The following is a 12,723-nucleotide window of genomic DNA, read 5'->3' on the forward strand; positions in this document are numbered from 1 at the left end:
AACAGATTTTTTTGCAGCTATTGCAGTTATAACATACTCCAAGAGCATTTCTTAATTGTTTGATACAATGTAGAGTTGAAGCTTTGCCGTTTTGTTGCTCTTTAAGTATTGTATGTTATGAGGTGAAAAACCTGCAACCTTGAGAACTATTAACTTTTAATTTAATGTGTATATTTTTGTTGTTTTCTGCAAACATTCAAGCATATTGTTAACATGTCGTACAAGTAAAAAAAGAGTAACTGAAAATCCATATGACGATTTAAACTTTATCATGGATACCATTAATCAGCACCACTTTTAGGGTTTTTGGACGTTGGATTTGATTTTCAGACATACTAGTCTTGAGGAGTTTCTGAGTATAAATCTGGTAATGAAAATTTGAAGATGACGCTTTTCTGTTCAAATTTATAAGTACCTACACATATAAATATAGCCTAAATTATTAAAGAAAATAAATTTGGTACAGGCTGTTTACATAGCTTGATGATTATTGTATTAAAATGTTGATTCCTTTACACAAAATTTAAAAGTGAGGCAAAAATTATTTTCAGTAAAATCAAACCACTGCCTTTGATACTATACGTAGTTCTTATATATCTCAGGTATCATATATACGCATAGTCTGTCTTGTATGAAGTTTCTTTAAACTGTTGATTCAATTTTAATACTGTAGGTATTTCTTCTTTTTTTTTTAATTTTCTTTTCTGGATACCTCATTTATCCGATAATTCCAAGAATTCATACATGTTTCTATACGCATTGCCTACTGCTCTGATGCATGTTTCTCTTTTTGTGATTCGTTGAACCTAGAAAGGTGTTGCACATTTAACTGTATCATGAAAAAAATCGTTAAAGCTACTGAAACCAAACATAAAACAAACATATAACACAAAACACACAGGTATATGTGATTATAAATATGAACATTGGTATTATGCCTAAACTTTGGCACATATTGCTACAGCCAACACTTTTAAATAAAACTTCATTAATAATGTGTCGCCATACTCTCTATATACTGTTATTATTTATTGATTCCATCGAAAAACAAGGCATTTAACAATATTTCATACAACTAACAACAAAAATGGTCTTATTTAAAAGTGGAGCATTTGTGCTAAAATCGTTACCCCATTCTCCGCTTTCTCGTCATGATATTAATCAGAGGTATTCGATTAATATTTACACCTCTATGCAGTATTAATTTATTTTTTTTTGTACGATAATTTCTAGATTGTCCTCCTTTTTACTCGTACACAATATACATGTAATTTCCAAACATGGCTACTTCTCTGGTCATTGTAGACCACATTTCTATATGAATATTTTTCAAATCGTAGAAAAGCCTAGGTATTTGAACATAGCCTTGAATGTTAATCGTTACCCGATTAAAGCCTGACGAGACGAATTTGTTAAACGATATGTTATATATATATAAATTAATTTAAATAAAAATTATACATAATATGTAGCGAATATATTTGTGTATATATATAAATATGTGTAGAAATAGGGAATATAATATATTTGAGAAGAAAGAAAATAAATAAATAAATATAAAGTGGATAAAATAAGTAAATAAATAACTAAATAAGGAAACTATTTAAATTAATGATTGCAGCTGAGCAAAGGGTTATAGTAATAAAGCTACAATTCAGGCTACAGTATTGTATACATTACTCAGCTGCACATTATTATACATATATATATATACACGCGTTACACATAAACTATAAATGTTGCTTTGGTTTGCTTAGTATACTTAGTAATCGTAAATTAGTTTGCATTATTTTATTGGCGTTGTTTACTTGGTTACACTATATCGTATGTATGTACATTGTAACTATTAAAAAGCGACTTAAAATTATGCATATAATTATTACATCAATTTTCAATCCCTACTATCTGTACTTAGATAATGCAAATCTTTCATTCAATGGGTCGCCGAGTGGTTTGATTCAATTTGTATTGGAGATTTGTAATGAGTCGACATAATTCACTAAGTCACAGAATGATCAGTATTGTCAATTTAAAATTATTTCTTCAGCGTTTATTATTGTAGTGATGCCAAATTTGTTCTTTTTTTCTACCTTTTAATTAGTTATCAGGTTCCTACAGAGATGGAAAATGAATGACATAAAAAAAAAAAGATGTTGAATGCTCATCATCGGTGAATTACACTCATTTTGTAAGATTTCTTCGAATTAATCCAGTCTTCAAACCTAGTCATCTGCACAGTTATTATTTTACACAACGATTCGATGACTTCCAATCACTTTTGAAGTGATTGAGAAATAACTGGTAGACACTGTATTGCTTAGTACATTTTTTATTCTTCAGAATTATGTCAATAAAGTTGTAAGGTATGTCAAAAATTCTTTTAGTCTATGTAAATGTACAAAACTTTGCATTAGATGAAGAGTAGTTGACGCAGTGATATTCTCAATCCCAGTAGGTAAATATATTTATACCTATGTTTAAAAGTATATATACCTATTTGTTGTAATTTTTTTATCCAAGTTTTTTTATTTCCTAAACTTAAAACTGAGGACTCGGGCAGAAAATGTTTTAATGCCTTTCATAACTACAAATAATTGACAACGATATCAGGCACGTTGTGTAACACATTGTTTTTAACTTAATTTGCAAATCTTATTTTCACTCCTTGTACAAAATTCATATTAACTATTTATCATTTCTGCTTCAACTAAGAGACGTATCAATACAAATATTATACACGTGTATATACTACACCTAAATATTACTGATAATTACAATATTGAACAAGACAATTTATATCACAGAATTGAACAGAGTATTTTTCGCGTAAGTATTGTTTTTTTTTCAAATTTATATTAACAAACGATAGCTAATTTTTATGTACATGTTAGCTTCCATAGAGCTTTTGTTAAATATGTCGTACATGAAAGTTGACAATATATTCAGCATTTGTCCGTTGTACAGAAATTGCGAAGGGATCACTAGGGTGAAATGTGAACGCGACTAGTCTTCTAGCAACAACTGGCGTCACTCGGCCCAGCATCCCAGCGTAAATTCTGAACTTAAGTAATCCAGAATCTCTGGCATAAAAGCTGAAAGTGAAAAAACGTTAGAGTACGTTAATTTCTTCGAAATTAATCTATCCTTATTTTTTTATAGATATATAAAGTATAGAACGTGCGCAAACGTACCGTATGGGATGTTCGCCACATGCCTTTGGCCGCTCCATCATCGAGACCCATTTATCATCATAACAGAACAACGAAAGATCGAGGTAAGGAGAGCTGGAGTAAGATTGGGCACTAATTGGCAATTGAGCAAGTAATCTTTTTGTTGCTTCTGTTTGACCACCATATCGCGCGCTAACTATAGTCTGCTTAAACCTTTGCTGTATCAGTCTATGCAGAAATAGAATCAACAGTAATCCATATACAGTTCCGTTTAATGCACTGTTTTCCTTTCAAAAATTATTTACAATTGATTAATGTTCATATTTACCTTGCATAAATATTGTTTGACGGTGAGCACATGTATTGTCGATCAGTACTCATCCTTGCATTTCGAAAAAAATCGCTAAAATTTTCGAACTGCGTCAACAGCTGAGTAGACGCATTATCATAGGCAGCTAAAACTTTGGCAGTAACCATGTCGTAGACAACCAAAAGGGCTGGTTGGGCATTTGGTTCACTTGCCTGTAGTGTTGCCACTTCCTCACTAGCATACCTTACCAGTATATGATTTGTGTCTAGCAATTGCATTTTCCACATGCGCAGAGCCTTTAACTGATTAATAAAGGGGTTTTAGACGCCGTACGTTACATGCGAACAATAATATTAGCAGATTAACGTATTTACAGAATTGAAAAAATCCTAAATGGATTATTCTGACGTTAAACTCTCAACATAACATCTCGTAGGTTTTAGCTACCTGATCGAAATACTGATAAAATCGTCGTAGTTCATACGGATCTCTTGTCGAGTCGCTGATGCATTTAGCCCGTTTAAACAAGTACACAAGCAGTTTATGTTTCAGGCTGTTTATTGTAACATCTCTGAAAGGTCTGGAGTTCACTGTAGGCCAAGCAGTGGTGACTAGATATCCATCATCCTCCAAGCAGAATCTAAAATCGAGTGTTATTCTTGGTAAAATAATTGAATATGAATGAATATCAGTCATTTAACATAACAATTTTAGATCTATCTTTCTATAGTGTATCTAAGTGTATGAACATCATCCTGTTACCTATGTAGTTCAAGTTAGTAGTACTACTGTGATGATGCATTACAGAATTCTCTATTTTTTTACTTTCAAATGCCAAAACATGAATTGAGTTTGTAAATCGTATCAGTATGTTTTAGTTTGTAACAGTTGACTGATTTTCAGATGATCACTAAGGTTGAGAATAGATTTTTCTGTGAAAATGCATGCCTACATTACGAATATCAACCTCAATATTACCTGCCGATTGTCCTGACATTAATAAACATTCCATCCAGTATTTGAAATATATGTATAGTTTGATGCTGAACAGAAAGCACAGCCAAGATGTCCTTGAATAAATATAAACCTACATAAGTAGAATGTTTATTAATCAAATATGTGCTTGATCTAATTTCAAGTGCTAAATGCAAAGCGCAAATTCATAGCAATGAAGATCACCTTGGTTGTGCGACAGGTAAATTTTATCCACTTTGAAATGCCTAGTATCACATAGTCGTCCAGCACGAAGATCAACCAAGTGAAGACTGTAGTCTTCGAGGGGAGATCTAGGGTTTGGTGTCAACGCTTCATTATTGGAATAGATCTTTAAAAACAAATTAATCAATTGTTCACATTATTATCTTCGAAATAGCTGTAGCCATACATGTCAGCAGATGAAAGTGACTGTACAAGTCAATTGACAGATTCCTCAGAGAAATATTGAGTGATATTTTTTACCTGATAGAAGTGAGGACGTAGTTCGTCTGGTATGTAAGCAGCGGATCCTACGATCACGTAGCGTCCATCATCCGTGAACAGACTACATTCTCGATTAAGCTGTTCATTGCTTTGAGCAACATTGACAATCCATTTGGCCTAGGAAAAAACCCTGAGTAAGAGAAAAAACAAGCCCAGGCTTTGTATGAAAGTAAAGTGAACAGGAGCGACAAACCATGAACAATAACATACTGGCTATGCCATGGAAATTTGGCAATACTCAGAGTTCAGTCATCGCTTTCTGTATAAGCTGATTTGTTTAACGAAGGTGTTAGCAAATAGTGAATTATGCGCAGGCTAAGAACTTTGATAATTCCAAGTGACTTGGAGTAGAATTACTATAAATTTCGGTATTGCATCGACTAATGAGAAAAGCCTGAACCTTGAAAAACTGGTTGAAGACGCTACTTCTGATGCGAAAAGTTCTCTCGTCATTTTTGTGTCCAACGTATTCGCCCTTGCAATCGGCGAGGAGAGCGGCTGCGGCGGATGCTCCGCGGTACTCGTAAACTTCGATTGACGTTTGGTCAGAGCTGAAAGCAACGAGGTACCTTCCGTCGGGGCTGAATTTTCTCAGAAAACAGGGAGGTTTCTCGACGTTTACTACGGTGAAGTTTGGGAATACGTTTTGGTAGAATTGCCTCGCTACGAGGACGTGGGTACCCGGGTATCTGCAGCCCAGCATCTCCCGTCGACGCAGACGAACCACTATGTTCTGGGGACCGATCCTTCGCGGTTTTATTGGACATTGTTCTGTCACGAATTCCACCCGCCCTTCCGCTCCTGCCATTATCTAAATCGAGAAGTTGGAGGCCTGCGTTGATCTCGGCTCATTCCTAAACACAATCCCTGCTTCGCGGTGCAAAACATAACCTCACATTCATGACGTAACGGGATTTGAGTTTGACGCGCAAGCCACGTGATGCAATCATCGAGCTTATGCCATCAAGCATGAAAGCAATCCTCTGAATCCTCGTACAGCTGTCTCTCTCGCTCTGCACTGTTATTGGTTGGAGAAGCGCGGTGAGCTTCATGGCGACCATGGCATGGTATGAGTGCAATGGATGCAACAGCAATCCAGAAAATCGCGGTAATCTCTATTTCTATGACGGAATAAGCCAAAACCTTTTCTTTGGGTATTCACTTGAGTAACATAGATCAGCCAAGGAGGAAGGGTCTATTTTTCATCTAAATCACATCCCCCCATCTTGTCAAGCACGCCTATAGCTTCAAGCTAAGTCTACAACATTATTGGCCATTGGATTCAAACGGATTTGTCAATGAATCAAGACCATTTTCAATGTTGTAACATCACTAAAGACTCGCAGAGCGTTTTGTCGAAGCGATAAGCGTTTGAAGTGATTCATCACAATCAGAGATATTATATAGAATATATATTTTGTAATTAGAAAAAACACTACGAATTTAGAAGAAATGAACTAGACGCTAGAAACCTTTGAAAATAACTGATCGATTTCTTTGCTGTATCTATATAAGCTAGGAGTACGCTAAAGCTAAGTTAGCAAACCTCGAGGGAAGTAATACTTAGCTTTCATCGGCGTCTCCATGATCTTTGAATGCTAATGAGAGCGAAAGTAGTGGAAATCACATGATATATTTAATCTCAAAAATTCGAGCACCGGATCAAAAGTTACAGCCAAAAAACGAAAAACGTATTTTCTCAATTTTTTTGCTGCTGGTCTCTGCGTCGTAATTTCTCTTGCTGTTAGTCCTACGCTGTTTTTGCTGTGTTTTCTGAGTTCCTGGACGTCCAATTAATCCAGAAAGGGTCATACGAATCGATTCCGAGACGGAAAATTTTCGGCTCCGAAAATCACAAAAAAAGTAAGGCTAACCCCTTTGGATTTTTGGCGAAAATTTCGACGACTTTGAAAAGTGCTGCAATTGATTCTATGAGGCACTATTCCGACGCAATTTTGCGAGAGGAATCGATTAAGCGCAGCCCCAATACGCTACGAGCGATAACTGAAAAGTTACAGACGAAAAACTCATAATTTTCATCGTCATTTCTCTGCTGCTGGTCATACGCTTTTTTTATGTGTTTTCTGAGTTCCTGGGGGTCGAATTACTCTAAAGATGGTCATACGAATCGATTCCGAGACGAAAAATTTTCAGCTTCGAAACTGATTTAAAAATTTATTACAGCCATTACTGTTAAAAGTTGTACTGTCAGTTATTACTATACCGTACACATGTGGTATCCGTGGATCTAGAAAATGTAGAATATAATAATAATCATTGTAATAAAAGTACATTCATGAATGTGTATCTGTATAAGTTATTACAATACCGTACACATGTAATATCCCTGGATATAGAAAATGTAAGATAATAATAATGATAATTGTAATGATGGTATATACATGAATGTGTAACTGTATAATGTATGAAGAAATACGTATTATAGTTAAATATAGTATGGTATATATGATACATAATATTATATATGAACAACATACATTGTGTCCTGGAGTTTGTGAAATGAGCTTTGGAGTACTAATAAAAATACACGAATTGAATATGTTGAATTAATCACAGAAATAAATTGAAATTTGATTATCATGAATGGTTGTTTCAATTATCTACAAAATATCCCACTCCATCCCGTACAAGGTATGTCCTTGACTTGCAATGGATTTACTATTGCAAACATTGCTTACACGCTACTTCCAATTTAAGTTAAGCGAATCGGAGAAACTTTAGCGTAGAACTGCTCCTGGTATCCGGAGAACATCTTGGACAAGTAGGTCGTTTAAAAACTTCAAGTTAAAAAGAAGCAAACCGAAGAAATTTCAGCGTGAAATTGCTCCTGTATCAGGAGAACATATGAACCGAGGAGGTCTTCCAAACAAAGGGACTGATTAATTGACTGCTTGCGACGTTGATACTGGGTGCTTTGATGCATGCCTGCTCGCTTGAGAAGGCATGTAATCGCTTGCTTACGTGCTACAGCCACTTAGAATTAAGCAAATCGGAGAAATTTCAGCGGAAAATTACTCCTGGTATCAGGAGAACATCTGAGCCGAGGAGCTCTTCCAAAAACAGGGATTGATTGATGGAATGCTTGCGACGTTGATACTGTGTGCTTTCATGCATGCCCGCTTGCTTGAGAAGGCATGTAATCGCTTGCTTACGTCCTACAGCCACTTAGAATTAAGCAAATCGGAGAAATTTCAGCGGAAAATTACTCCTGGTATCAGGAGAACATCTGAGCCGAGGAGCTCTTCCAAAAACAGGGATTGATTGATTGACTGCTTGCGACGTTAATACTGTGTGCTTTGATGCATGCCTGCTTGCTTGAGAAGGCGTGTAATCGCTTGCTTACGTCCTACAGCCACTTAGAATTAAGCAAATCGGAGAAATTTCAGCGGAAAATTACTCCTGGTATCAGGAGAACATCTGAGCCGAGGAGCTCTTCCAAAAACAGGGATTGATTGATTAACTGCTTGCGACGTTGATACTGTGTGCTTTGATGCATGCCTGCTTGCTTGAGAAGGCATGTAATCGCTTGCTTACGTGCTACAGCCACTTAGAATTAAGCAAATCGGAGAAATTTCAGCGGAAACTTACTCCTGGTATCAGGAGAACATCTGAGCCGAGGAGCTCTCCCAAAAACAGGGATTGATTGATTGACTGCTTGCGACGTTGATACTGTGTGCTTTGATGCATGCCTGCTTGCTTGAGAAGGCATGTAATCGCTTGCTTACGTGCTACAGCCATTTAGAATTAAGCAAATCGGAGAAATTTCAGCGGAAAATTACTCCTGGTATCAGGAGAACATCTGAGCCGAGGAGCTCTCCCAAAAACAGGGATTGATTGATTGACTGCTTGCGACGTTGATACTGTGTGCTTTGATGCATGCCTGCTTGCTTGAGAAGGCATGTAATCGCTTGCTTACGTGCTACAGCCACTTAGAATTAAGCAAATCGGAGAAATTTCAGCGGAAAATTACTCCTGGTATCAGGAGAACATCTGAGCCGAGGAGCTCTTCCAAAAACAGGGATTGATTGATTGACTGCTTGCGACGTTGATACTGTGTGCTTTGATGCATGCCTGCTTGCTTGAGAAGGCATGTAATCGCTTGCTTACGTGCTACAGCCACTTAGAATTAAGCAAATCGGAGAAATTTCAGCGGAAACTTACTCCTGGTATCAGGAGAACATCTGAGCCGAGGAGCTCTCCCAAAAACAGGGATTGATTGATTGACTGCTTGCGACGTTGATACTGTGTGCTTTGATGCATGCCTGCTTGCTTGAGAAGGCATGTAATCGCTTGCTTACGTGCTACAGCCATTTAGAATTAAGCAAATCGGCGAAATTTCAGCGGAAAATTACTCCTGGTATCAGGAGAACATCTGAGCCGAGGAGCTCTCCCAAAAACAGGGATTGATTGATTGACTGCTTGCGACGTTGATACTGTGTGCTTTGATGCATGCCTGCTTGCTTGAGAAGGCATGTAATCGCTTGCTTACGTGCTACAGCCACTTAGAATTAAGCAAATCGGAGAAATTTCAGCGGAAAATTACTCCTGGTATCAGGAGAACATCTGAGCCGAGGAGCTCTTCCAAAAACAGGGATTGATTGATTGACTGCTTGCGACGTTGATACTGTGTGCTTTGATGCATGCCTGCTTGCTTGAGAAGGCATGTAATCGCTTGCTTACGTGCTACAGCCATTTAGAATTAAGCAAATCGGAGAAATTTCAGCGGAAAATTACTCCTGGTATCAGGAGAACATCTGAGCCGAGGAGCTCTTCCAAAAACAGGGATTGATTGATTGACTGCTTGCGACGTTGATACTGTGTGCTTTGATGCATGCCTGCTTGCTTGAGAAGGCATGTAATCGCTTGCTTACGTGCTACAGCCACTTAGAATTAAGCAAATCGGAGAAATTTCAGCGGAAAATTACTCCTGGTATCAGGAGAACATCTGAGCCGAGGAGCTCTCCCAAAAACAGGGATTGATTGATTGACTGCTTGCGACGTTGATACTGTGTGCTTTGATGCATGCCTGCTCGCTTGAGAAGGCATGTAATCGCTTGCTTACGTCCTACAGCCACTTAGAATTAGGCAAATCGGAGAAATTTCAGCGGAAAATTACTCCTGGTATCAGGAGAACATCTGAGCCGAGGAGCTCTCCCAAAAACAGGGATTGATTGATTGACTGTTTGCGACGTTGATACTGTGTGCTTTGATGCATGCCTGCTTGCTTGAGAAGGCATGTAATCGCTTGCTTACGTGCTACAGCCATTTAGAATTAAGCAAATCGGAGAAATTTCAGCGGAAAATTACTCCTGGTATCAGGAGAACATCTGAGCCGAGGAGCTCTTCCAAAAACAGGGATTGATTGATTGACTGCTTGCGACGTTGATACTGTGTGCTTTGATGCATGCCTGCTTGCTCGAGAAGGCATGTAATCGCTTGCTTACGTGCTACAGCCACTTAGAATTAATCAAATCGTAGAAATTTCAGCGGAAAATTACTCCTGGTATCAGGAGAACATCTGAGCCGAGGAGCTCTCCCAAAAACAGGGATTGATTGATTGACTGTTTGCGACGTTGACACTGTGTGCTTTGATGCATGCCTGCTTGCTTGAGAAGGCATGTAATCGCTTGCTTACGTGCTACAGCCACTTAGAATTAAGCAAATCGGAGAAATTTCAGCGGAAAATTACTCCTGGTATCAGGAGAACATCTGAGCCGAGGAGCTCTTCCAAAAACAGGGATTGATTGATTGACTGCTTGCGACGTTGATACTGTGTGCTTTGATGCATGCCTGCTTGCTCGAGAAGGCATGTAATCGCTTGCTTACGTGCTACAGCCACTTAGAATTAATCAAATCGTAGAAATTTCAGCGGAAAATTACTCCTGGTATCAGGAGAACATCTGAGCCGAGGAGCTCTCCCAAAAACAGGGATTGATTGATTGACTGTTTGCGACGTTGATACTGTGTGCTTTGATGCATGCCTGCTCGCTTGAGAAGGCATGTAATCGCTTGCTTACGTCCTACAGCCACTTAGAATTAAGCAAATCGGAGAAATTTCAGCGGAAAATTACTCCTGGTATCAGGAGAACATCTGAGGAGAGGAGCTCTCCCAAAAACAGGGATTGATTGATTGACTGCTTGCGACGTTGATACTGTGTGCTTTGATGCATGCCTGCTTGCTTGAGAAGGCATGTAATCGCTTGCTTACGTGCTACAGCCATTTAGAATTAAGCAAATCGGAGAAATTTCAGCGGAAAATTACTCCTGGTATCAGGAGAACATCTGAGCCGAGGAGCTCTTCCAAAAACAGGGATTGATTGATTGACTGCTTGCGACGTTGATACTGTGTGCTTTGATGCATGCCTGCTTGCTTGAGAAGGCATGTAATCGCTTGCTTACGTCCTACAGCCACTTAGAATTAAGCAAATCGGAGAAATTTCAGCGGAAAATTACTCCTGGTATCAGGAGAACATCTGAGCCGAGGAGCTCTTCCAAAAACAGGGATTGATTGATTGACTGCTTGCGACGTTGATACTGTGTGCTTTGATGCATGCCTGCTTGCTTGAGAAGGCATGTAATCGCTTGCTTACGTCCTACAGCCACTTAGAATTAAGCAAATCGGAGAAATTTCAGCGGAAAATTACTCCTGGTATCAGGAGAACATCTGAGCCGAGGAGCTCTTCCAAAAACAGGGATTGATTGATTGACTGCTTGCGACGTTGATACTGTGTGCTTTGATGCATGCCTGCTTGCTCGAGAAGGCATGTAATCGCTTGCTTACGTGCTACAGCCACTTAGAATTAATCAAATCGTAGAAATTTCAGCGGAAAATTACTCCTGGTATCAGGAGAACATCTGAGCCGAGGAGCTCTCCCAAAAACAGGGATTGATTGATTGACTGCTTGCGACGTTGATACTGTGTGCTTTGATGCATGCCTGCTTGCTCGAGAAGGCATGTAATCGCTTGCTTACGTCCTACAGCCACTTAGAATTAAGCAAATCGGAGAAATTTCAGCGGAAAATTACTCCTGGTATCAGGAGAACATCTGAGCCGAGGAGCTCTTCCAAAAACAGGGATTGATTGATTGACTGCTTGCGACGTTGATACTGTGTGCTTTGATGCATGCCTGCTTGCTCGAGAAGGCATGTAATCGCTTGCTTACGTCCTACAGCCACTTAGAATTAAGCAAATCGGAGAAATTTCAGCGGAAAATTACTCCTGGTATCAGGAGAACATCTGAGCCGAGGAGCTCTTCCAAAAACAGGGATTGATTGATTGACTGCTTGCGACGTTGATACTGTGTGCTTTGATGCATGCCTGCTTGCTCGAGAAGGCATGTAATCGCTTGCTTACGTGCTACAGCCACTTAGAATTAATCAAATCGTAGAAATTTCAGCGGAAAATTACTCCTGGTATCAGGAGAACATCTGAGCCGAGGAGCTCTCCCAAAAACAGGGATTGATTGATTGACTGTTTGCGACGTTGATACTGTGTGCTTTGATGCATGCCTGCTTGCTTGAGAAGGCATGTAATCGCTTGCTTACGTGCTACAGCCATTTAGAATTAAGCAAATCGGAGAAATTTCAGCGGAAAATTACTCCTGGTATCAGGAGAACATCTGAGCCGAGGAGCTCTCCCAAAAACAGGGATTGATTGATTGACTGCTTGCGACGTTGATACTGTGTGCTTTGATGCATGCCTGCTTGCTTGAGAAGGCATGTAATCGCTTGCTTACGTGCTAC

The 12,723-nt window shown here is 38.7% G+C and overlaps 1 protein-coding gene across 1 annotated transcript; it reads right to left on the reverse strand.

Annotated features, from left to right (window-relative positions):
• Window positions 1-2,313: 2,313 nt before the first annotated feature.
• On the reverse strand, window positions 2,314-5,901 carry LOC124405869 (DET1 homolog). Its single transcript, XM_046881130.1, has 8 exons — window positions 5,360-5,901; window positions 4,939-5,076; window positions 4,660-4,804; window positions 4,459-4,567; window positions 3,928-4,120; window positions 3,499-3,782; window positions 3,192-3,398; window positions 2,314-3,092 (listed from the first exon to the last, which is right to left on the reverse strand). Exons 1-8 carry the CDS (start codon window positions 5,765-5,767, stop codon window positions 2,909-2,911), a joined length of 1,668 nt encoding a protein of 555 aa, XP_046737086.1. The 5' UTR covers window positions 5,768-5,901; the 3' UTR covers window positions 2,314-2,908.
• Window positions 5,902-12,723: the final 6,822 nt, after the last annotated feature.

Source organism: Diprion similis, chromosome 4 (assembly GCF_021155765.1).
Source record: "Diprion similis isolate iyDipSimi1 chromosome 4, iyDipSimi1.1, whole genome shotgun sequence".
Lineage (NCBI taxonomy): Eukaryota > Metazoa > Arthropoda > Insecta > Hymenoptera > Diprionidae > Diprion > Diprion similis.

Bases quoted from the DNA above. Each gene is read 5' to 3' on its own strand.
- LOC124405869 (XM_046881130.1), bottom strand. From the start codon at position 5,767: ATGGCAGGAGCGGAAGGGCGGGTGGAATTCGTGACAGAACAATGTCCA. The intron at 4,805-4,938 runs GTAAAAAATATC...TTGTTTTTAAAG, and splicing joins TACGTCCTCACTTCTATCAG to ATCTATTCCAATAATGAAGC. The intron at 3,093-3,191 runs GTACGTTTGCGC...TTTCACTTTCAG, and splicing joins TGTGGCGAACATCCCATACG to CTTTTATGCCAGAGATTCTG.